Source organism: Gymnoscopelus microlampas (genome assembly GCF_963454915.1).
Source record: "Gymnoscopelus microlampas genome assembly, chromosome: 7".
NCBI classification, from domain to species: Eukaryota; Metazoa; Chordata; class Actinopteri; order Myctophiformes; family Myctophidae; genus Gymnoscopelus; species Gymnoscopelus microlampas.
In genome coordinates, this window is record NC_139944.1 from 42020328 (window position 1) to 42046415 (window position 26088).

Consider the following 26088-nt stretch of genomic DNA (forward strand, 5'->3'; position numbering starts at 1 on the left):
TATTAAAAGGACCAAAGAGGGTGACAAAGCCCTAGGGCTGATATGCCAGCAACTGACCCTGAAGTGCCACCGTGTGCTGAACTGCTAGCATGAGCAAGCTCGCTAAAGATGACAAATGACAGGGGTTATACAAACATGGGGCCCCCTCAACGGGCTGGGGTGTACGAATACCTGGGTGATTATACAGTATATAAATATGTGTACCACATACCCAGCCTTCATTTCAACCCTGCGGGGGTGATAAAAGGGCAGAGAGGGCAATAGGCTTGTGCTGACTGGTCAGTTTGCGTATAACCCTGCAGGTTCACATGGTACCTGTCCAATCAATGCAAGCTAAAGCTGCATCTTCCTGTGGGGCAGCACGGCAGAATAAGCAATTGTGTAGCTAAAGTGGAAAGGCAAGTAGTATTGACACCTTATCCGACCTCTACTTAACTCATATACTGCCTAGAACGACTAAAACGACTTTTGTCCATAAGCCATGCCTGCCAAGAACGACTAAAACGACTTTTTAAAAAATTTAAAAAATTTAAAATATTTTTTTTTTTTTTTTTTTTTTTTTAAGATTTTTTTTTTTTTTTTTTACCCAAAGACCAAGGAGATATGATTTTTCGAAGATATAGACTCCCATCCACTTCCTTGTTAACTTAAAACTTAAAAATTCTGTATCTCGGCTCCTGAGTACTTTTTTTTTTCAATGAAAAATATGGCAGTGTTCAAACGCGGCCAGAAATAATTCTGGCAGTGAATGAGTTAACATCGAGATTTGGCTGTGGACTTGTGGAGTTCAGCAAGATTAGATTAAGGAAACTCTTCTACTTAACCTGGTTACTGCGTATGTTTAATAGAATTTACAGTTGAGGAGACTAAGGAGTTATTCCGGGTGCAAAGGACCCAAAACACAGAGTGTAAAACAACGACGGTTCACAGAATGCAGAGTCATGCCAGCAACATATCGTCAGCGTTTTGAGCCAAGTCGTAGACAATCTGGAATTTCAGTCAGACTATAACATTTAAGTTAAATCCCTAGCCGGGTCATATCAAAGACTATAAAAATGGGACCCAATGCCTCCCTGCTTGGCCCTCAGCAAGCATCAAGGGGTAAGTCATTGCCATACTAGCGTCATGTCCAGTGGGTGTACTTACTTGTACATTATGGGCGGGGGATACACTTGTACATCAAGCAGCCTCATGCTACAGAAACAGGAGATAAGCTTCTGACCTATGGGCTACATGGCTCGGCCAGGCTACTTACTTACTTATAGCATTTAAGTAGTGAGACAAGATAGTGGAGAATGGAAAATGGGGGTATGGGGGGGCTTTGAGGCAGGATGTGGCCAAAGGCCGAGGGGCACTTTTTTCTAGCCTTTGAGAATAAACAAGGTTACAGTTACTCTATGTGCTAAACTAATTATCACCCAGCATTCATCACTGCCGTTCTATTATCCAACCCCAGGCAAAGACATCTCTACATTTTACTATACATACTTATGTACACACATTTATTTTTTCACAAGAATTACGTATCCAGTGACGCAATACAAATATTTATTTAACAAAATGTATGTTAAGTGCCATTAAAGCTTTAAGCACATTCTGGTGATTACCGGGATAATATTGTGAATCACTATTATTTTGCCTCAGTCCATGACTACTACAGTATATTCTCCTTCTTCAAAACCAGCTCAAAACACCCTGTATTAGATTTTATTTTTATACCTTAATTTCTTGCACTGTGTTCTTTACGTTTCCTATTTCATTCTTTTGACCACGATTGTTTGCTACCTTTCAGCCTTACCTTATTGTAATACCTATTTATGCACTGTCATTATCCCATGTGATTTTACTGTCTAAGTGTTATGAAAAGCACTATACAAATCAAATGTATTATTATTAGGATATCAACGCATAGGTTGAGGTTACACCTGAGTCGTGCATGCTTTGTTTGTGTTGTACTGTAATAAAGGCCATGTCCATTCGGGAGGGCTTGTTATTCTCAGGAGATGAGGGGGGGGGTGGGGGGGGGTCCATATGGAGACCCCTGCTGGTGCTTAACAACGGGAAGCATTGTCTCTGTTCTGTTCTCCCCTTGTTGTTCTAGCCACTGAATTAGCTCAGAGAGAGAGAGAGAGAGAGAGAGAGAGAGAGAGAGAGAGAGAGAGAGAGAGAGAGAGAGAGAGAGAGAGAGAGAGAGAGAGAGAGAGAGAGAGAGAGAGAGAGAGAGAGAGAGAGAGAGAGAGAGAGAGAGAGAGAGAGAGAGAGAGAGAGAGAGAGAGAGAGAGAGAGAGAGAGAGATCTGTCTTTATAACATGCTGCTGGTTTTTGCAACAGCAGTGGTAACAGAAGCACATTCCGCTGGCTCCTGTTCACATACAGTGAATCTGAGCGTCTGTGTGCCGTCACTCCCCTGGAATTCACAGAAAGACTCTGGGAACAATATGGAGGGGGAACGAGGGGCCTTTGCTTCAAAGACCACCCCGTCCCTCGCGGACAATATCCGGGATTTTAGGGGAACACAAGAAAACGCTTTACCTGCTATTTACAGACAGCGAAAACAAACAAGAAGCCCGTAGATAGCAGAGGCCCAGCATGGATTGTACATAACAGCAGGTGTTTAAACTTTAGATCGGAGTATACTTACTGTACACGCTTGTGTGTGTGTGTGTGTGTGTGTGTGTGTGTGTGTGTGTGTGTGTGTGTGTGTGTGTGTGTGTGTGTGTGTGTGTGTGTGTGTGTGTGTTGGGGGGGGGGGCTCCGCTAGTTCAAACACACTGTTAACCTGTAAACATTCTAATGGGGGCAAAGACCTAAAGATACTCGACCCCAATCTAGATATTACATAATATTTACAAGGGGGACAGGGGGGGCTGGATAAATTGAATTTGCAGTTCAGTAAAATGTACTATTCATCCGAAAGCTTATTTAGTTAAACCCTATGATCTTCTTATACAAAAAGGTAGCATTTTCAAAGACACAAAGAGCTGATTTTAAGTGAGTTTATGCAGTTGTCCAATGGCAAAGGCCCAACAGGAGATGCCTCTTGGATCAGTACAGGACACATTAGATATATATTTAGTAGTGTCTGCGCTACCCTTCACTTCTAGAAGATGAAGAAGTTGTATTTGTACCCCTGCCAATCCCGCCGCCCAAAGAAGAAACAAATAAGCATGGTGCACGATGTGAAGAACTGACGCTTTGGTTATGACAAAGCGTTCCAAGAGAGAAAACAGCTTTTTGTAAAGCACCTAAGCACCTGCACTGGTAAATAACAGCAAAGACAAGATGTCTCGAAAACAAACGTTCCCCTCCCAGTCCCCACCACCAGCCTTTTGAAAAAACTAAATGAGAACAGGATAGTGATGGACAGAACAGGAATATCTACCACCTTGGTTCTCAAAGTGGGGTCCGGGGACCCCCAGGGGTACTTGAGGGGGTTCCAGGGGGTACCCAGCAAAATGTGTAAATATAGCATCAGAATAATTATGACCTTTTATACTTTGGCTATTCAAAAATAGCAGATCTGCTATTTTTGAAAAATCTTGAACATTTGTGCAAATCTTTGAATATATATATTTTTAAAGCGAACATTTGTAACTCTAATCTTTGCTTCTGGGGGTCCCTGGAACAGAATATTTTTAGATGGGGGTCCGCAGCCAAATACATATCATTTTTGGGGGTCCTTGACATGAAAAAGTTTGAGAACCACTGATCTACCGCACTTACACTCTTTCATCATGCCGATGTCCACGCAGCGCTTGAGTCGACAGGCCTGGCAGTGGCGTCTGTTGTCCTTGGTGATGGTGCAACTACCGTTGAAGGGGCAGGTGAAGCTGGCTTTCCGCTTCATGCTACGCCTGACCAAGGGAAACACATTGTATGTTCATGAATATTATTTTGGTTTGTATACATACAGTACGTAAATCAAATAATTTCTATAACAGGAAATGATGTCGGTGGAGGGATGGAGGGTCGGGGGGAAGCAGGTTTTTAGTTTCACATGGCGCCTTCCAAGGGAGGAATATAAAAAAGGGAGGGGGAGGTAGGATGAGGAAAGTAAAGACGGATGGGTTAGCATTCCAATCGTTAAAGCCATAAGTCTGTGTTTTTTTTTCCACAAACATCCATGTGGTCTATGGGATTGCTGATGGATAATCTATGTATGGTGTCTCCAGCGTCAACAGGTGTGAGATCGTGGCACCGGTGGTGACACTCACAGCACACAAATATGTAATCATACTGGAAGTAGATAAACACTTCTGCCCTTCAACTCCAGAGCGGAGTGAAAAAGCACAAACATGGCGGAGTGCCAGACTGTCCGGGGGAAAAGACAAGGGCCCCGGCCAAGAGCCAACACAAAGTGGAATAATTCACTCGTGTTACAACAGATAATTCACACACACATAACATACATCTATATGCAAGCGCGCACAGAAATATGCGCGCCCACACACACACACACGAGCGTCCCGAGAACGACCAAGGTTCATACTGAGGGCAGCTGAGAGATGAGGAAGGAGATTATTAAACATCCGTCTTTTTCATCCTCTGCTTTAAACATCGGTGTTGCCAAGAGGAACAGATGCAAGGAGAGGGACGGACACACAAAACCCACTCTCTCTGTCCCTCTCTCACACACACAGACACACACATAATATTTACATCATTCTGGAGGTCCTTTTCGCTCAAATGGAGAACGTCAGTGTGCATGAATGACTAAGCAGCCAATTGCCTCTGCATTGAGTATTTCTATAAGCTCTCGCTCATTTGCATGCAATGCATATTGTGTATCATGCTTGTGTGCGAACATTAGTGAACGTCTTTGTGCATTTTGTTACATAACCGTGGGTGGCAATTACATTTGAGTGGTGTGCATGAGTGAGTGGGCGGGCAGTCATTATGTATGTGTGTTCATGCCCGTGTGTGTGTGCGTGTGCCACGGCGCACATGTTTCCGTGAGGGTATGTGTTGTCCTTCTTTTTTTCCTCCTGTCTTTATGAGGGGTGCGCACGCTAACTGGACCCATGTGTGAGGAGAACCCATGTTCACGAGTGACTGCGCATGTCGGCGTTCGCTGCACATTCGCAGTTGTGCGCGTCAGCTCTTGTTTGTGTACCTGAAGAAGCCCTTGCAGCCTTCGCAGGTCATGGCATTGAAGTGGAAGCCAGTGGCTTTGTCACCACACACGCCACAGATCCGCGGCGCGTTTCTGTCAAACTCATCAGGGGCCAGAGTGGAGGTGCTCACAGCCGTAGTCTCCATCACTACAGAGAGAGAGAGACAGAGAGAGAGAGAGAGAGAGAGAGAGAAGGATGGAAAAACAAACAGGAGCATGAGAGAGAAGCAAAGAAGTGGATGAAATTGACTCCCGTTTACAGAAACTGTTCATTATTCCCCCCCAAAAAAAGAAAACCTTTGGATGCCAAGTCAAAACATTTGAAGTCGTTTATGAAAGGAATATCATAATCTTGGGGGAAATTTGATCTGTTCTTTGTTACATAATGGGGGAGAAGTTACCAATTACGATCTTAAAAGTTAAAAATATCAAAGTTGTTATTCGCACAATAGGACCAATATGCTCGGCATTGCAGTCCTTTGTTTGTATCCTGCAGATTTATGAAAGGCGTAATACAGAGAAAGACAACACATTTTGCAGCCCTGTTTTCCATTCAAACCAAGCTTTGTGTCCACTCTCCTGGCAAGATTTAAGTCCTCTGTCCTCCCCCTGGCGGTGAACTCAATTCCAATCTTTTTTTGTCCTGAGAGCCCAGGAACTAGTGCCATACGAGTCAAGTGGAAAAAAAATAACTTATTTGACTCTAAAATACAAGGTCTGGGTTACATTTGATTATATAGCGCACCAAGTATCTATTACACTTAACAGCCCTACAAGGGAGAGAAGAAAAAAAAGTCCAGTCACCGCAAGGCTAGCATCCTCATAAACAAACAATCACTGTCCTCGGTACAAAGCCCCCTTCTCTCGTCTTCTCTTTCCTTCCACAGTGGAGTGAAAGAACGACAAAAAGGATGGGAAGACAGAGAGCAACAACACCAATACCAATCTCCACAAACACACAAATCACAGCCAATGAGGTATGGGCCTCGCTGAATTATTTAAAATGGGTTGACAGACTGCTCCATCACTTGCATCCGATTATGAATGCCAGTCTTTCAAAAACTCTGAAATCTTTGTGCAAGGCATAAAGGTAAAACACTGTGCACTGTGTGTTCTGGGTGAGGCTTGTAATTTAGCCTCGTGTAATTCTAGCTTTGTGAAAATAAAGGATACAAAACGAAGTAATTTAAGGATAAAAAAAACAAAGACATTAACACTTGATTCGGCAGACCCACAGGTTACCGTCATCTACAGTGGCCTCCATAATATTTGGTGTAGTGTTCTATAATACTAAATTTAACTACAGATGGAATTTAGCTCTGTAACAAATTATGGGACAGCTTATTGTTTTATTTTGATATTGTTCTGTGTTGCATTGCATCATTAGCACAGATAAAAAGAGAACTGCCATGTTGTTCTAGTCTTGATTATAAGCTTTGGAATTGACTTGTTATCAGAACATGAGAAGGCAAATTTGCTTTGTGCGTTTGTCAACATGAGGCCCAAACGTTGTGCCAATAAAAGTCAAGGATGCCATTGAGGCTGAAAAATAAGAATCAAAACAGAGATGTGCCACACACATGGCCCGGGAGAAAAAAAAGGAAGACGTGTCATCATATAACGAAAGATAAATCACAACTGTCCCATCGGCAACACACTCCAGGAGTCAGGTAAGACTTTGTCAGTGTCTTGCACAGAAAACTTCACAACCTAAATTAGAGACGCTACCGCAAGGTACAAACAAACCACAAAAACAGGATGGGTAGGTTACAGGTCTCGGCAGCAGGCTAGCCATCTATAAGAGGGTCTGTGTGTCTGTATTTATTCACCAGATTCTTGAGCACACTGCCAGTAGGCCGCAGAAGTATACTACTGTATATGTTTTCACATACTGTATGTTATGTACTTTTATTATTATTATTTTTATTTTATTTTTTATAATTGAAGTTCACAGGCTGGCCACAAAGTCGGAGATCCACATTGCAGCCATGCTGTCCCCATATAAGGCTGCAAATATTTTCTAAGCGTTTATTCTATCAATTACTTTTTTAAATAATCGAGATTTAAAAGACATTTCAATTGTTTATATATCAACGAATCGACTAACCAGCTAAGCCCTATTTTATACTTTGTCGCACGATGGTGTCATGTAAAAATAGTGAAAATAACAGAGCTTGTAGATCTAGTATTTTCACTATTTTGTGAAAGGTTTTTGAAATTTTGTGAAACTTTTTTGCCTATGACATCATGCCAAAAATAGGTAATTTAATTAAATTATCGATTATTTTGTTATGATCGATAAAATCGATTAGTTTGATTAATTGTTGCACCCCTATTCCCATATCCACATTCCATTTTGTCTTTCGAGTTCTGCAAAATGTCCTTAGATCTGACCTAAATGAACTTTGGCCAGGGTAATGGCAAGCGTGGGGAAACAAATACATCTATGATCTAATCTGCACACCTACTCTAGCAGTGGCTAAGGCAATACTGCAACAAGTCATGGCTCTCTGCCTTTGTTGACAACATAACCGATGGCAGCAGCAGAAGAATACATTCTTAGTGAAACAGAGTACCTTATTTGCTCAAGACAAGTAGCCTATAAAAAGGTCTCCAAATTCATTGGACAATGTTTCTTCATAGAATAATAAGAAAATTACCCAAACATCAACAAGGAGTTTCTCAGGGCATAAAAATAGGAAACCTCTACCTCTAAACCCCTGGTCAAGGCAATCGCCAAACCTGAATCCAATGTGTTCCATATGTTGAAGAGGAAAATACAGTAAAGACATCTAGTCTCTGAAACAAGCAGGAACTTAAAATGGCTGCACTACATGCATGGCTGAACATCACCACAGTAGATACATACTACAGCCCGACCGATGTTATCGGTTTGACCGATATATATCGGCCATAGGCCATTAATTGCCTTTTGTTTTGTTGCAATTATGCAGTCGATGTGTCCCAATTTTTAAACACTTACCCCTATTTTAGGCATGTCATTACGGGCACATTTCTCTAAAATGTTCAATAATAGCACATATACAATCCCACAACATACACAGTGTGAGCTTTATCGTCCATTTTGGGGACTTTTTTTTTTTAGCTTAAGTGGTTAAATAAAATAAAGTGTGGTAATATGTGTGGTATTTTATATTTAATTGTTTGCTTGTTCATTGTTTTATTAAAGTTTAAATGTTTTTTCATATATTGAAGTTAATGTGAAAAGGAATATAGTTTTCCAAATGGATTAGGAAATGTTGCTCCTTTTGACAAAATATCAGTCAAATCATCCGTAATCTGTGGTGCAAGACTAAAAGAAAATCGGCATCGGACCCAAAAATCTCAGTCGGGCTCTAATATGTACTGCTACTAGCATCTGATGACGTCTACTGGTCATGTGACAAAGTACTAATGACGTCTTTATTTTACACAGAATTCATTTGTAATTCATAGGGGTGCCAGTGCCATGTCAAGTTACAATTTCCAAACAGCAAGCAGAAGAAAAATACACTTTAATAAAAGCTTTAGACTTAAACGAAGATAAAAAAAATGCTTAAAAAATACGGTACAGCCCTGCATCACACAACATATTAGTACTAGGAAAGCTCCACGAAAAGACACAAAGACCATGTTTTGCAGAATGCGACAGTAAGACAGTCTTGCCACATAACTGGAATCAGAGAGGAGCAAATATTTGTGGGGGGAAATGGTCAGCAGATGGTTTGAAGAGAGTTTTGCCAAACAGAATATGGACATGCTTCAATATTCAGCCACATCAATGAGCTCCTGGTGCGATCTGCTCTGGACTCTTGATGAAGAAAGACAGCTCGAGTCAGCGCAGAGACCCATAGGGTCCCATTTTGCACATTCTCAAGAGTTAAATTAACACTCGTGCTTTCGCAGTGCAGACACAAAGAATGATAGTCATTTACTGTGACACAGACGTGGCAGTTTGAATCAACACCGTAGCATAGACTTGACAGCTACACACAACATTTTAATAGCACTCGTTAAGACATGAATTGTGGCCGCTGCTCGCCGCTAGAGAGGCGTAAGTTTATGTAAGCTGTGTATCCACCAAGTTACGCTTTGTTATGGTGACCAGCTAGCCTCTTGTGACAGAATAGGCATGGGTGTGTCCCGTGCGCTCTCTTGTTTTCCCAGATTGTTTCCATGCACGCGTGTCGCAGAGTTTTCAACCTCTGTTCATGCAAACCCAAGCTCACCTTTCCTTCGAGTCACCAGCCCACCTACACATCCCTCGCCTCTCTGTGAGCGCAGAGGTAAAGTACACAGGCAGAGTCAAAGGTCCTGTAGAATGACTACACACTAAATGGGCCACGGAGGGGCCACTTTAGGGCAGGCACCACCAGCAACCTTGAATAACTGCCCGAATAAAAGACCATAAATCAAACATTAATGAGCCGAACTTTTTGTGTACAAAAATAAATCCACATCAACTTAGTTATACGGCTGGATGACAACTTTAAGATAGGGCTTATCAGGTAGCCACATTAAGATAAGGCCAGCAGGCTATTTACTATAAAAGATAACACTTTCCACACAGGTGATGTAATATTAATGGGCCCAGGGTTCAGATTTCAACCGATCCATACAGCCTACTACAAAAATAGCCTAAATTAGCCTACTGGGCAAGACTGTGGCACTATTTGGAGCTTGTAGGAAAGCACTAACAACGTTGGAAATCCTCCAGAACAGGACATTCTCAATGCAAACAGGATGATTGAGTGGAAATACAGTTTTGTTACAGTCAGGATTTTTTTTTACCAAGTTTCCTGTCTCCACCCCCAGGTAGCAGCTTCTTATGGTCAATGGTTCTTAATAACAGATTTCGTGGGAAAACGGCTTCTGCGTATAGCACAACATAAAGTCTCACAAACAGTGGTGCAAGGAAGGAGGCCCTCCAGGGCCGTGCTGAGATTCTGGGAGGGGCACGGTAAAATACTTGGTGTCAATTTAACTCAGTGCAACTCAGAGTAAAAATGGACCCTTGGGTATTTTACTGTGGTACATGTTCAACAAATAGAACACATCCATTTTCTGACATTGGACCAGCTGTCTACAGCTTTGTTTAACACATTAAATAATAAAAAGAAAAATTGAGACTGCATACGCTTACCAGCATGGAATATCATTTTGCATGATAAATGACATAGGACATTGGCACAACAGCGTAAAATTTCTCTACTGTTGCAAGTAGACCATTTAGTCATAATAGTCGTTTATAGGCTACTTTGTTGACGCAACAGATGAGGAAAACATGGGTTTGCCTTACTAAATCATCGACTGATCAGAAAAAAATCAATGATCTGCGATTCCACTGAGCCATGACAGGCCATTACACTAAATGTATAACAGTAAAACAGACTCTAAATAATTAATTGGGTTATTAGACCAGATCTGTACCCATTCCAGTGCCTGGCATGCAACTGTAAAAAGGGGAGGGTAGGGGCTCTACTCTAGGCTTTCATTGCATTACTCTCGCTGGCTTCATATGCAGATAATGTGTGTGGGGTTTTAGCCCATTTAGACCTGGAACGCATCTGTGTCATTTTTAGATTTTAGCTAAAAAGCATGATTTCACACTTTGGCTATTGAAAAATAGCAGATATACAAGCTCATAGCGTGGCACCGAGTGCCGCGCTACGAGCTTGTAGATCTGCTATTTTTGAAAAATCTTGAAAATGTGTGCAAATTTTGAATATATATATTGTTTTAAAGCAAACATTTTTTAACTCAAATCTTTGCTTCAGGGGGTCCCTGGAACAACATATTTTGAGATGGGTGTCGGTGGCAAGATAAATGATTTTGGGGGTTCTTGACATGAAAAAGTTTGAGCACCACTCACTGATATAGAAACATACGTTTTTCAGAAAACTGTTAGGATTTAGAAGACATTTGTAGAATCGGAACCTCAGGCCTTAATGGGTTAAGCAACATCAATCACGGCCGCTATTGTGCTAATGATGCAGACTATTATTTACACCACCACTCCTGCGTGTGTTATGATGGCAGCATGAAGCCTGAGGATACTACCATAACACTGTGGTTTCAGATTCGCTTACAGGGCTTGACTTCTGCATCACCGCGGGGTAACGGGGTGTGGATTTTTTGGGTCTCGTCCAACTGACTTTTAATAGAATTTGTCAAGAATGCCCACAACAGTTCATAATGTGAAGAATCTGACACTGGTCGATTTGAAGCTTTTACCCAGAATATAGTCTCTTCATACCACTCGGAAAAAACAGCAGGAAATACTGTATTTGCTGCAATGCAGCAAGAGAGGCAGTTCAGTCAATGCAACTGATCACATTATAGCCTGAACACCTTTGCTTACAACTTGCATTTCATCTGCCTTCATAATCAAAGCCTCTGTGTACTCCTGTACAACAAAAGATTAGCTCTGAATAAGAAGAATTCACAGCAAAAAAAAAAAAAGCAACAAAAGAAAAGCATGCAATTAGCTGCCAAACGAAGAGGATTCCATTTAATGACGTTAAGAGAACTGAAAACATTTACGATCAAGGTATAGCGACAAACTAAATACCCGTGGAAACAAACGGCCCGTTGGACCAAGCGATGCATATAGCATGATTGCACTCTTATTAGACGTCACTGACAGGATCTGACACACTAACGGTCTCTCTCTGTGGATCGTAGCTTCAAATCTAGGCCAAGGAGCTAGAAGGAAAAGCAGGGCAGAGGAAAAGAAAACATGGAGGATCATGTAATCTCTTTAGTAAGTCAGTGCCATTACATATTACACGTTGTTGATGTAAACAGGGGGCAGCTCACCTAAAAAAACCTTTAGTTCCTTCCTACACCATGTGTATGGCGTTGCCAGAGTTATGTAAAACACCATAAAGACAGGCAGCGGGTGAACACTTTGAAACCATTGCCTCTGACCAAAGTCTACTAAACATGGCCTCTTTTTCAGAGCAGTGGTAGCAGTGGTTATGGAGTACATCAGTGATTTCATGACTTTGTGGTTAGTTTAACAACTAGTTACCCAGCAGCTAAGCGCCTGAATCTAAGTTCATCATTAAACTGTGTTTTTTATGTCTGTCTTTTTTCTTTCTTTTTTAACACATAAAGGCCGGGAACGCATCGGTGTCATTTTTAGATTTGAGCTAAAAAGCATTATTTTACACCTTGGCTATTCAAACATAGCAGATATACAAGCTTGTATGTAGATCTGCTATTTTTTAACTGTTTTGACAATGTGTGCAAATCTTTGAATACATATTATTTTAAACCGAACATTTTTAACTCAAATCTTTGCTTCTGGGGGTCCCTGGAACAACATATTTTGAGATGGGGGTCCGCGAACAAATGCATATAATTTTGGGGGTCCTTGAGACCTTGACATGAATAATACACTGATATAGCCACATACGTTTTTTTCATAAAGCTGTTGTAGAATCGGCCTCAGGTCCTAATGGGTTAAAGCACTACACAACATAAATGAAGTGCATTTATTAATCAAAAACCCATGAATACAAGTACATGGTTTGCAGTGCCAGTAGCAATATAGCAACACTGCTTTTCTCTGGCTCTTGAAAAAACATCTTACTCACCTTGCTGGGGAGAGTAAGTCACATGATAAATGTGTTGTTAGGCTGCTACCGTTTCAATTACACATCACTACACAGATAATTCGGCTGAGGCCTCCACAACTGCCCTCTGAATGGCCTCTCGCTGTTGGCGGCCAGAGAGGAAGCACCAGCCCACGAGAGAGAGAGAGAGAGAGAGAGAGAGAGAGAGAGAGAGAGAGAGAGCGAGAGAGAGGAGTGAGAGAGAGAGAGAAACAGAGAAAGTTAGACAGAGAGAGTAAGCACCCACCCACCAGAGAGGAGTGACAACACAGAGAGAGAGAGAGAAAAAGAAAGAGAGAGAGAGAGAGAGAGAGAGAGAGAGAGAGAGAGAGAGAGAGAGAGAGAGAGAGAGAGAGAATGAGCAAGAAGGGGGGGAGAGAGAGAGAGCAAGAAGGGGGAGAGAAACAAGGAGAAAAGGAGGGAGAGAATGAGAAGAGGTAGAGAGAAAATGAGAATTGAGAGAAAAGAAGATGGAGAGAAAACAATAACAGAAGGAAGAGTGTGAGAGAAAGACAAACAGAGAGAGTGAGAGAAAAGAGCAAAAAAGAGAGAGCAGCGAGACAGAAGGAGGATAAGAGCGAGAGAGAGTGGCGTAGGAGAAAGACAGAGAGACAACAGAGAGATGCTGGCCAGAAACAGGGTGGTGGCAGGGATTTTGTGTGTGTGTGTGTGTGTGTGTGTGTGTGTGTGTGTGTGTGTGTGTGTGTGTGTGTGTGTGTGTGTGTGTGTGTGTGTGTGTGTGTGTGTGTGTGTGTGTGTGGTGTTGGATGGATAGAAGGGAAGGCAAGGGATAGAGATATAAAGATAGATGGAGTGTGTGTGTGTGTGTGTGTGTGTGTGTGTGTGTGTGTGTGTGTGTGTGTGTGTGTGTGTGTGTGTGTGTGTGTGTGTGTGTGTGTGTGTGTGTGTGTGTGTGTGTGTGTGTGTGTGTGTGTGTGTGCGTGCGTGCGTGCGTGCGGTGGTGAAGGGGGGTGACCTCTTTGTCACAGTGACATTCTGTGTCACAAAGCCCCAGTGTGCCCCACTGGGTGGCTGGAGGGGGACCAGATAGAGGAGTGAGCACTCTGGGCCGCCAGCCGGGACCCACAGAGGAGCCATCAAGACAAACAGTCTGTTTTCTGTTGTTAATATTCCAACAGACATCTAAAAATACCCTGCGGTGGGCCCCCAGCTCAATTACACACTAAAAATAAACCAAAACCACTCTTCTCTGACAGCTACTCGTCTTGAGGTCCATCAGCAGGAAAAATATTGTTGTTTTTTATTAGAGGTCGTTTACAAAAATGGAACCCAACTGAAAGGATGGTCACTGACTGCGCTCTCTGCTGGTTCAACTTTTTGCCTTGAAGAATCAGCCAACAGATGATAGTTGTGCAGATGTAAACTTTAAGGTGTACGTTGCATCATGTATGGCAGCGTGAGTCTGGATGTATATGCGCAATATTGTTTGCAGTGTGATGTAGGTCTTTTTCTTTCCACTCCCTGGCCAATCCGGTGATTGTGTGTGAACAGGAAGCTGGTTGATCCAGGCCACGGGACGGGGTGGAGGTCGGAGGCACGGAGGTGCCAGCGCCACGTGAGGACCGCCACTCCCGCAACTCAAACCACGAGTCAATCAGGTCAAAGGTCAAAAGCAGTGAATCTTATGCAAACATCTCTGAACGGCGATACTCCTCTTTGCTTCAAAATCTAACGTGATGAAAATGACAGTGATTCCCGTCTGAAGGAACATGCCCAGTGATAATAAAAAAAGACATAGGGAAACGCCTGCTGCCGTAGCTTCCCGTATACCTGCATCCTCTCTTCCCAGAACCAAACCTGGCTGCGTGTTGTGAAGTGAAATGGCGGGCCAATCAAATGGCCGTTAAGTGGAGCAAATAAGAGTTGGGGAGAGATGGAACAGAAGCCGAGACCGAAGGGCTGGAGTTTCGACAATAAACCGAGCGAAGCAGCAAGCGGCAGATGAGTATGAGCAAGAGATGAGGCGCGCTATAATTATGTGCTATACACCGCAAAACAGACTACAGCTTGTCATTTTAAGTGGGTGGCGAAAGCTGCAAAATAAAAATGTTACCCCCCGCTTTTTACCGTAGTTACTTGGAGAGAGTTTTCACTTTTTCCTTTTAACTAGCAAACCAATATCCATCTGACTGTACTGTGACTCATCCTTTCCTCCTCTTGATTTATTCATATAAACAGCTGAAATGACGTGCATGTGTCTCATAACATAGGCCTCAGTGTCAGAAGAGCATGTCCCAGGTCAGCTTTGAAGACAGAGGACACACGGTGAGAAAGTCCTAACATTAAATAGCAAACAGTTTAACAACTGTTTACAGGACTGTCAGTGTGGAGTCGTTGGTCCAGCTTAACTAAATCATTGTGGTTATTTTGAGAAATGACTCGTCGTGTCATATTGCAGACTACCCCGGGCTCTGTAGTTTCAGAATTACTAACCCATTCTACGTTATTTTAAAATGTCCTCGTTTAATGATTTAGTTACAACTGGTACGGCTTCAACTTTAATCACAATACGGGGATATCCCAGTAATCCCACCAAGATTTGACTGATCTGATGGATACTACCACAAAAGCGTTGTCACACAAAGCTGTGTAAACTGTCTGCACACCCCCACGTCCCAAGCGAGCCCCTCTAATTTGCACCATCTAATTAGTTGATATTAGATGCCGTGTGAGTTAAGACCTCCAAAGCCTGCACCACATATGGCGTGAATCTCTGCAACAAGGAGTAAATGTTGTGGTACATTAACACGGCTAGCGCTCTATGTTAACGATGCTGCAGACTATTGGCGTGTATTTATTAGCATAGAGAAATCCATGAGTCGGTATACCCCTTGTGGGGCTCCTGTTATCTGCAGCAAGTTTGTAGTGTTGTGAAAGCTTCTTGCAGGGGAAGAGTGCCAAGACAGACCGTGGCAACGTTCCAATACTGCTCATATGGAAGCTCCTTCACTCCTCTCCTGGCTCCCTTTCCACTTGCGACTGCACCGATGCCCCATGTGTGATTACTGAGACGGCAAACTGGCCACTGGTCTCACTTGTAAGCTAACTTGTTGCAAATGAAAGCAAGAGACAAAATGTGACACAGGCTGCGTGTGCAAACGGCTTGGACGGTAGCCCAGATGTTAGATCCACGTCCATGAATGTCAGTGTGGAGCGAGCATAAAAACACGCCTGCCATCCATCCAACAACATCTGATTAGGTGGTGCCATTAGAAGCATGGTATTTAAAGTAAAAGGTGATTATGCATGGCACGAGAGATAAAGGAGTGGGGAAGATGAGGGCCCAGACGGTATTTCAGGGAGTGATCATTTTTAACTGCGTACAGACATGCAGAAGAGAGAAGGGGGAAAGAAGAAGAAAAAAAAAACCTTTGGCGTCACGTCCCAAGAATGTCAGCAATGAGCTTACAGACCACATCCCAACACACAAGAGTCAGAGCCGGAATCACATCCAGACGTATAACAACGTTGGAAAAAAAAAAGAAGAAAAAAAAGAGAGATGGCTATGTGGGGCGCCTGAGTGGGAAAGAAGTGTGTGTGCTGTGGGGGGGGGGGGGGGGGGGGGGGTCTCTCTCCGGCCGCGGCTCCAATGAGAATCCCCCTCCTACATCACATGACGCAATCCCGCAAATGGCTCAGAAATCGATCAGCGCTGCCAAAATTTTCAATTTGCAGGATATATATAAAAAATAGGGGAGTGGGCTTAGAGAGTGACACAAATAAAAAGTAGGAGAGAGAAACAAATATATATAAAGCAATGTGTTTTACTGCATACCTCTGGCTGGGTCACTACGAGTACAGAGGAGACATAGATCAAATCAGACCTTGATTGACCCGGTTCATGGAGAGTATTTGGGGCTATAGGATGGAGGATGGAAAAGTCTAGGAACGGCAAAGGGGGCTATGATCAAGCAATGAGGCAAGCACAAGTCGACATAATGATGGCAGACGCTTTGTCTAATTCCAACTCGCACAGTATCCAGTAAAAAGAAAGAGTGAAATGAAATACAGATTGTAAGGGCATGCATTCAACGTGAATCTGCAGCACTGCTATATAACTAAATGACTGGCTTAACAAACGAGTCCGACCCCGTCCCTTCGTTACCCTCTCCCTCCCTCACTCTCTCTCTCTCTCTCTCTCTCCATCTTCCTATCTATCTCATGTGCTTCCCTATGATCAGAGGGATAGCACATGACAAGGTGACCTGTGCCCCACACAGGATGGGCTAAACTGGGGTTGAGGGTGGGGGGGTGGCGGGCGGGGGGGCTCCTATGTCCCGTGTCCAAACCTATGGTCTCTCCACGGTTCCCTCCCCTTGCCCAGGCCCCACTGCCAGGCCGGGCCTACGAAAGGAGAGAGAGGCAATGACGGCAGCCTGCCTGCCCCCTTACTCTGGGCCCCTTGCTGGACTCTGGAGAGGGGAAAGAGACGAGGCAGGGAGAGGCCCACTCAAACACACACACACACACACACACACACACACACACACACACACACACACACACACACACACACACACACACACACACACACACACACACACACACACACACACACACACACACACACACACACACACACACACGTCCCATCTATGTCTATTCAGAATACGACAGAGAATGGGAGTTTCACGTGCACACGCATGCATACACACACACACACAAAACCAACTAGAAAAGGAATGGACGGACATGTGGTGGGTGAGGGGGGGGGTGTAAATACAGTTAGCCAGTGTCAGAGTTGCATAATGTCAAGAACAAAAAACTAAACAAAAGAGAAGCAAAAAAAGAACATGCTACGTCTCCTCATCGATGAAAGAAAGCTAAAATAACGAGCATGCCATGTAATAAAGACTTCATAACCGCAATCACTTCTGCAAGCTGATAAGAATATATGCAAACATCCTGCTTCTTTATGTTATCAGGCTCCTATATTGAAAGAAAGGTAATTACTCTTTGCATCAACTGCCATATTTTTCTCCAAGACCATCCCTTTCAGCAAGACTTCCCCTCAAAACATAACTTGCGATGTGTTCAGCACAGGCATCAACTATGACATGTAGATGTGTCCGCTGCACGATATAGGGCAACCTTAACTACTTCATTAGTCTAAACAGAGAGGGAACATGAACACACACACACACACACACACACACATACATACGAACCACTGTCCAAACACATGGACATACAGTACAAGTGGGCCTGTGGCTCACACTGTTAAGTACAGCGGCCTCTTTCTCTCTATAGGGTTACATACGAGAGGAAGCGACCAATTACTGTAGTCACGAAAGGAGGAGGGGTGCTTTACTGTATAGGAGACCTAATGGACTGTACCATCACCACTGCACAGCTCCATAAACAAGCTGCCATTGTTGCAGTCAATACAGAATGGGATGTAGGTCCATACCATGTCCTCCGTGGCAGGTCTTGGCCCAGCTCTATTATTTAGTTCACTGGATACTATGGTAGTCGATTAGGGAAAGCTGGTGCTTGCGGAGTCTTGTTTTGATTTTTTTTTGTTTTTTTGTTTTTTTTTTGGGGGGGGGGGGGGGGAGATTTCTGGCAGAGGTTAACTTATAGCTTAAGCTACTTCTGTTGTTAATTTTCCACAAAATGTACAATTTATCAAAAAATGTATGTGATAGCAGATCTATAAATCAGCTGAGCAACTGAAAGAAGGAAGGCAAATTTGGAGGGAAACTCATTAACTAATTATTCCTTTTTTTCTCGTTTTATTTTTTTTAAATGGGGCAACAGAGCATCTGGCCCAAAATGCCCCCCGCCCCAGTTCCAAATAGTCCACTCTGGTGTTTCCTACCTGAGGGAAATGGATAGGTGTCCAGTATACAACCCTGGTACCATGAATCCCACTGAAACTATTTCCTTTACCAACTAGCTACCTGCATATAGTTCTTTCAGATTTATTTGGTGGGCAGAAAACATGAAGGGGCTGGAGACGGTTACACAAGGGACATGAACACAGTGTTGCATGATATATCCATCATCCAACTGACAGCTCACTTCTCTGGGACCAGCAAAGTCACCAGTCACCACTTTCTTAAGGAAAGTGTGTGTTTGCGTGTGAAAGTAGCCTACTTTTAGAACTCTATCCAGGTCCTGATAATCCTATTACATGGGACTTGTAGAGGCAAACCACAAGTGCATGTTACATGACAGCAGTGTTAAACTCTTCTTTGAGCAGTTGGCTTTTTCGTTGATTAATTAGGTTAGGGAATATCTGATCATTTTAAATGCCATCAGCATTTCAGTACAAATGTATAATCTAATTACGTTACAAAATAGAGATCTATTGAAACAGATCTGAGCTGTTATAGCGGTGGAAGGAACATTTGCAAACAGTATTTTGAATTAAATGCTGTTTTAAAGTGATGAAGTACCATGCAACATGTGCACATTTTAACTTCATGAAGCTAAAATTGACAACCACACACACAAGAAAGGGCTTTACTTTGTCTGTATTCAAAATAGGTCACACAATTCCCTATGCATATTCCAAATGAGTATAAACAAATGAACCAACAATAACAAACAGTGGCAGACTTACCTGGGTCTTTTGCATGCCCTTGTACAATAGGTAAGACTTGAAACCCTTTCTTCAGTTTATCCCCCAAGTAGATAATCCTGTTCAATACAAAATGGCATGTCGCAAGTCACTCACTGTGGGCCTCTTAGCCTGCAACTTAACATGCAGTTGCATAACGTTAACAAGTTTTCATCCACAAAGTGCATACGTATAGCATACGTGTGTGTACTGTGTAGCTAGCTCTATATATATATATATATATATATATATATATATATATATATATATATATATATATATACACACACACACACACACACACACACACACACACACACACACACACACAACATAATAATAACATATAGTAATATAACATAGTAATAACATATAAGCTCATTGTTTATAGCTGAAAGACCACTCAAAGCCTTGACTTCCATGCATTCCTTCTGTGTGTGCATGTTGAGTTTCATACCTCAGTTCAACTTTTCCCCATCAAGAACCAAGTCGTTCTTTAATCCCTTTGTCGTCGTCAGCCTCTTGCAAAGTATTTCTCCTCCATGTTGTTGACTTTCAGATAAAGCTACGATAAGAATCAGAGAAGAGTGTCTTCTTCTTCTTTCAATACCGAAAAAAAAAACCTCCCTCCGCACGTGAAAGGACTTGATAGAACGTCGCACGCCCTTCTTTCCGAGGATTCCAAAACGTTGGCTCAACTCAGAGCTTTGATAGCTTAGCGTGGCTAGCCTTGGCTTGCTTTTTAACCCCAAAACGCGGTGGTTATCATCAAGTTTAGGGCACCGATATTAACCGTTTTACAGACCCACGCGCCGTGGAAATCACACGAACACGAACGGTTCAAAGCCAACAATCTACGACCGCCGCACTTAAATTAAACGCATGCACGAAATAAGTGGAAAAAACCCTTCGGATTTAACGATTATAGTTCGACGAGAAACAGTCCTTCTACCAGACCCTAAATAGATGGCCATTACTTTTTTTGTTATGCCCCGCCCCCCCACCACGGACCTCTACGGGAAAGGGGGGGTTTCCCCCCCATCCCCCCACCCACCCAGCCCCTCTCCAGCCAGCCAATCAGAGGTGGGCTCGACGTGGATGCCGTGTCGTGATTGGTTGACATTAGCTCTGAGGCTGCCAGTGTTTGGTCCAGTCCGCTGCTCGTAACATGTGGAGCGGCTCCCCCCACCTCTCCCCCTTCCCCCTCCCCCTCCTCCTCCCCCAAAACAGGGGTGTGTCATGACGTCAGAGGTAACGAAGAGGTAAACAACTTTGACCGCGTGAGGTTTAAAGCAACATTGTTTCACTCTGACTCCGACTGAGGTCTGATTCGTGGATCTGTGGGAGAGATCACAGCAGCGTTAGATACATTGTGGCGGTTTCAATAATACGCACGCACACACACACACACACACACACACACACACACACACACTGGCCCGATTCATAAACGCACGCCTTAATCGAGGCTGCGTTTTAATGTCTTTATTGTAAATAAATACGCGACACACAGTTTCGTTTATATCATAATAATTATAGCCCGCCGACATCGCGTGGTTGAAGTGGTGTTGGTGTTTGTTGTGTGTAAGAGTGTACCTTTTCTTTGTATTTGATGCGTTTTGTGGAATACCAAAACATTCGCCCCAAAACACAGTCGCCCCGGGGCAAATCTGGCGACCTCGGAACGGTCGATGCCTGCTATTCCTAAACGTAACCTAATAATAATAATAATACATTTTATTTGTAACGCACTTTATATTTGAAATCTCTACTAAGTGCTACATATTAAAACAAAAATAATAATAAAATAAAACAGTGAAATGAATGTAATTCAGATTATACACAGTTAAGAAAAAAAAATCTCAGAACTATGCCGAAACCTAACCTTACCTGCCCTAAAAGAACACCTTGGAGGCTGGCCCCTGTCAAAGTCTTAACCTAACCCCTCATTTTAAATAAGCCTTTCTGCTTTTATGAGCGATCCAGTTTAGAGGACCTTTGTATTGTGAATTGTACTTCCATGTACTGTTTCCATGTCTTTCTACATAAAGTATTCAATCAATCAATCAAACCTCATTCCTAAACGTAACCTCAGTAAACTATGCCTAAACCTAACCTCATTCCTAAACATAACCGTAATAAACTATGCCTAAACCTAACCTGATTCCTAAACGTACCCTCAGTAAACTATGCCGAAACCTAAACTTATTCCTAAACGTAACCTCAGCAAACTATATGCCTAAGCTAAACCTAACCTTATTCCTAAATAACTAACTAACCTCAGTAAGCTAACCATAACCCTACGCTTATTTCTATCCTCAGTAAATAAATACAAAAACAAGAACCGCTGGGTGCGAGCGGTCCGCGAGAAAAATGGGGGTGAGCATGTTTTGGGGCGAGGCATCCGGTTACTGTTTTGTTGGAGAAATGGTGAGTATGGCAATCCAAATGTGTGCAGTGAGGCGTGTGTGTTCGAGGGGTGTGTCTGTTCTGCAGTACAGTGGTAGGCTGCTAGACAGCGATGCTGCTGCATGCCGATGGATCCTTACATACATTCATTTGCAATGCGAGGTTGTACGGCAAATTAGATGAATGAATAGACTAATTACACCACACTGAATACATGTTAAACGTTGTCTTTGCACTTGGTTTTAAACATGATGAAGGTTGAGTATAGTCGATTATTTTTGCACTTCGTATTGTTAATTTAGGTTATTTGTTGTGGTTTATCCGTGGATACGCCACAGCTCTCGCCCTCTCTCTCGATCTGTGTGTGTGTGTGTGTGTGTGTGTGTGTGGGGGGGGGGGGGAAGGGGTGGGAGATGGGGAAACGGGACTGAACGTTGTGGGAGGGGGCTTCTAGGGTGAAGGTCAGGGGTGTGTCTATATAATGTAAACACAGTAAAAGCGACAGCAGATTATGGAGGGAAAGAGTGAGGGGCCTCATCCGGACCCATACATACATACAGTACATCCTCTTCCAAGCAAAACCCCTGCTAAACCCCTGCTGAGAGTAAAGTATGCTAGACCTAAGCAATGGAGGGTAGGGGGATCATATGGTTTCTAAAGAGCACACAGATGTTGAACATGTATATTTACTTTAACAAATCCAGTGTCAAGGGTTTTATGGTAATAATAGCATTGCACATCCTGTCATTATTATTTGGACCTTACGAATGTTTTTTTTTAACAAACTCTACAATTGCAGACATTTGCGTGGTAAATTAATCTGTTACTTTAAAATAACAAATGGCAATTAAGGCAAATCTGTACACTGTTTCCTGTCCATTTGCTTTTTTGCCATGTTCTGTTTGTCAACTGCATATCAGACATTTTGCAGTCTCATCAGCCCTCCACTTATCCCCTGCATTGATCCAACAGTCAGCACAATGCTGGGGCCATGTCCTACACTCCCCTCTTCACTACCCCCCCCCCCTCCCTTCCACCTCCACCTCCGCCCCCCTTTCCACCTCCACCCCCCTAGTGCTGCCATGCCACTTCTGCTTCAAAAAGGAGGGGCATTTTCACAATAAACATTCCACTCGATGCCACATTAAGCGCACATACATTTTGCAGACGGTGTGTGGCTGAAAAGTACACAGACCACTCAACAATTAGAGTGATACCATAAAACCCGTGCACGCATGGACAGAGTTTACTGTCTTGCCCTGCATACCAGCTTGTTTATGTCACGTTTTTTGTCTTATGTGAACCTGAGGTTGAAAGCATTCTTAGCCTTTCAGGAACTAAGAAATGTGACATGAGCATGCTGACTCATTAATTAATATATAATGTTTAGTAGTGATATGGGCGTAAAGTTTAGAAACTCAGGCTGTGTTCATGGTGAAGTGATCCTTGTCCTGTGGTTTGGGAAAACTCCAAGTTGGCAGCGATAATGGAACAAGCTGTTGTGTTAATGGGGATTTATGTGGCTCCATAATACATCCATGTCAGACATGTAGCCATTGTGTGTGTCGTCAGATGCTCAATTTGCTCAGTAGCCAAGCTTAGGCTACTAACCAGAAAACAGGAAAATAAAAATAACATGGTTTGTCATATTTTATTTTTATTATATTTTATTTTTTATTTTTTTAAGTCCAGATTTTTGTCAGCTCTCCAAAAGAGTGGGATAATACAATATTTAGCAACTGTGTCAACATAAACTGTGTCATCATGTGCCTGTTCACCAGCCAGCAAAGCATCCTATTTGACTTATGAGTCTGTCTGTCTGTCTGTCTGTCTGTCTGTCTGTCTGTCTGTCTGTCTGTCTGTCTGTCTGTCTGTCTGTCTGTCTGTCTGTCTGTCTGTCTGTCTGTCTGTCTATCTATCTATCTATCTATCTATCTATCTATCTATCTATCTATCTATCTATCTGTGTATCCATCCATCCATCCATCCATCCATCCATCCATCCATCCATCCATCCATCCAAGTGTATCTGATAAACTTTAATATATTCTCCTTCATCGTTACACTGGCACTATCACTGTATGGCTATGAATATACTCCATTGTCATTACACTGGCAGTCTGGCACTATCACTTTATGTCCATATGATCGTGAATAGTCCTGCCATTACACTGGCGCTATCATTTATGCTTATATGACTGACTGTAACTATACTCCTTTCCCACACATTTCATACATATTTGATATCTGCTGCTAAGTGATGTCTCTTGCACAATAGACAGAGGTACTCTGCCTTTATTTGTTTAGTACAGATGTACCTCATGTCGATATTTGATGTACTGTATATCTCTCAGACAAAAAATATATATATATTATATATATAATATATACTGCAATTTGTGGGTAGCTTGAACTGAAAACCTGAAACTGTTGTAATTTATGACTTATGAATTATCATTGCTATAGCCTATAGTCCTATACATCTTATGAATCAACACAGCAGATCTCTCTTTCTTGTCTTCATAGTTCTGCATGCAGCAAATCTTCAACATTGTTGGGATTCCTTTGACTTCTTCAAATATTTACTTTAGGGACCAAAGGTTATTTTTCTTTTCATAATTCCTCAGAGGATAGCTGGGAGCAGGGAATGTCGTTCTTGTTCCTGGATCCAGTCACCTCTTAAACTCGATTTTGGACTGTAGCTTACTGTACTGTAAACTGTAGCTCCATCACACGACAGTGGCGCTTGCCGACAACAACCGGTCCTCCTCAAGCTACAACGCTTGGCGTGATCACGTGCAAAGGCCGTAGGCTTCTATAAGAAGAATGACCAGTAAACAACCCACCACACAGTCCACCCTCACATGACCCGTTTCTCCTGTTTAATGTCTGAGCTCCTTTTCCACAGGAACAATTATGTCAAACCAAGAGTGCTGTGTGTTCAGTATAGGCCTATGCTTGGGGTTGTGGGCTGTATCAGCTATTTTGCTATTAAAAATAATAATACTTTTAAAACAAAATAATTTTTCATGCTTGAAAAGTTTTTGAAATTCATGAAATACGCCTAATAATATATATACATTACCATACATCGAAACTTTTTTTTAAAAATGTGTTTTTTTTGTAAAAGTTTTTGCCCTTTAAAGTTGTGTCCAAGATCGTTGTCAACTCCGTCAGATTTCTACAAAAACATAATTTAATCAGGCATAAACAGGTTTTTGTTATATTCTAAGGTCCCCTGTCTCATTTTTCAGGTTTAAAAAAGGCGGGAAAGGTGCGAAAGCATGTCACACTCCATCAGTCCTTCTAAATCCAAAATAAAAGATAAAAAAGAAAAAGAAAGTGCAAACTTTGAAAAATAAATTGTCAACTCACTACTACTGAATGAAAAAAACTAAAAAATGGTGGTTTTGAAGGAGGGTAAGGAGTCACACGTTTTGATGTCTGTTGGTATAGGGCATTCCACCCTAGCATAATAAGAGCATGGGTTAGGACAGTGAGTTCTAGGTGTGAGGCCAAATAGGAACCTGACTAGTTTGTTTTGAGATGTCGGAAGCCTTTTTGAATCCCTTTGTGGTGCTATAGTACCATGAGGTGCATGCTTAGTCACAATGACATAAGAAGATTGTCCTCTAAAATACAACCCATGTAGGCAGCATAATTATATTCTATACACTGTACACGACACTTACATTCTTTGCTCTGAACAGCAACCTCTCTGCTCACTCTGCTCTATTTCTTTGTTGTTCCTATATTTCAAAAAAGAAAAAAAGAGTGCAACCAAACACTGTCACTTGACACCAATAGAGTTGGTTAGGTAGTGTATGTAAACTGTGTCAGAGCATGAGCTTACCACTTTACTAGGGGCCAGCTTACTAGTGTCACATGCTTTCTTGACACCATCACCTCAACTGCAGCTTTGCCTGTGATATGGTGATTATCTTTATTTCAGCGCTCTGTCGCCCTCTACTGTCCGTGTAATCGGTTGAAAAAAAGTAGTGACAGTAACACATCCGGTTCCTCGGGGTTAAAAGTAAATGGGGATAATACAATGATTTAATTAATTTAAAAGAACTAACTTAATTTACAACTCAAGATCAGGAGTCATCACCATGCTGGCTTGTGGTGGATTTTTTTGTCAAAATGCAATTTTTGCCATGGACATACAAATGAGAAGACAATACTATTACATTATTATTATAATGGAACCAAATGGACCATTTGTGCACTCTCAGAGTTATGGGGGTCCTTGAAAATAAAAAGTTAGAGAACCACTGCACTGTCCTAGTGGACTCCTAATGTGCCATAGTGTCATAGTAAATCAGTGTCATACATATTCTGAAGAAAATCTGGAGACATTC

The 26088-nt window shown here is 42.4% G+C and overlaps 1 protein-coding gene across 1 annotated transcript in view; it reads right to left on the reverse strand.

Annotated features, from left to right (window-relative positions):
• LOC311049497 (vitamin D3 receptor B) overlaps nucleotides 1-20284 on the reverse strand; it is a 33859-nt gene extending 13575 nt beyond the window's left edge. The window contains exons 1-4 of the mRNA XM_084063097.1: nucleotides 19776-20284; nucleotides 19322-19398; nucleotides 5114-5261; nucleotides 3724-3854 (exon numbers count right to left, since the gene is read on the reverse strand). Coding sequence (XP_083919223.1) covers nucleotides 3724-3854; nucleotides 5114-5259 — 277 coding nt within the window. The 5' untranslated portion in view covers nucleotides 5260-5261; nucleotides 19322-19398; nucleotides 19776-20284. The remainder of the gene's footprint in view (nucleotides 1-3723; nucleotides 3855-5113; nucleotides 5262-19321; nucleotides 19399-19775) is intronic.
• Between the last annotated feature and the right edge of the window lie 5804 nt (nucleotides 20285-26088).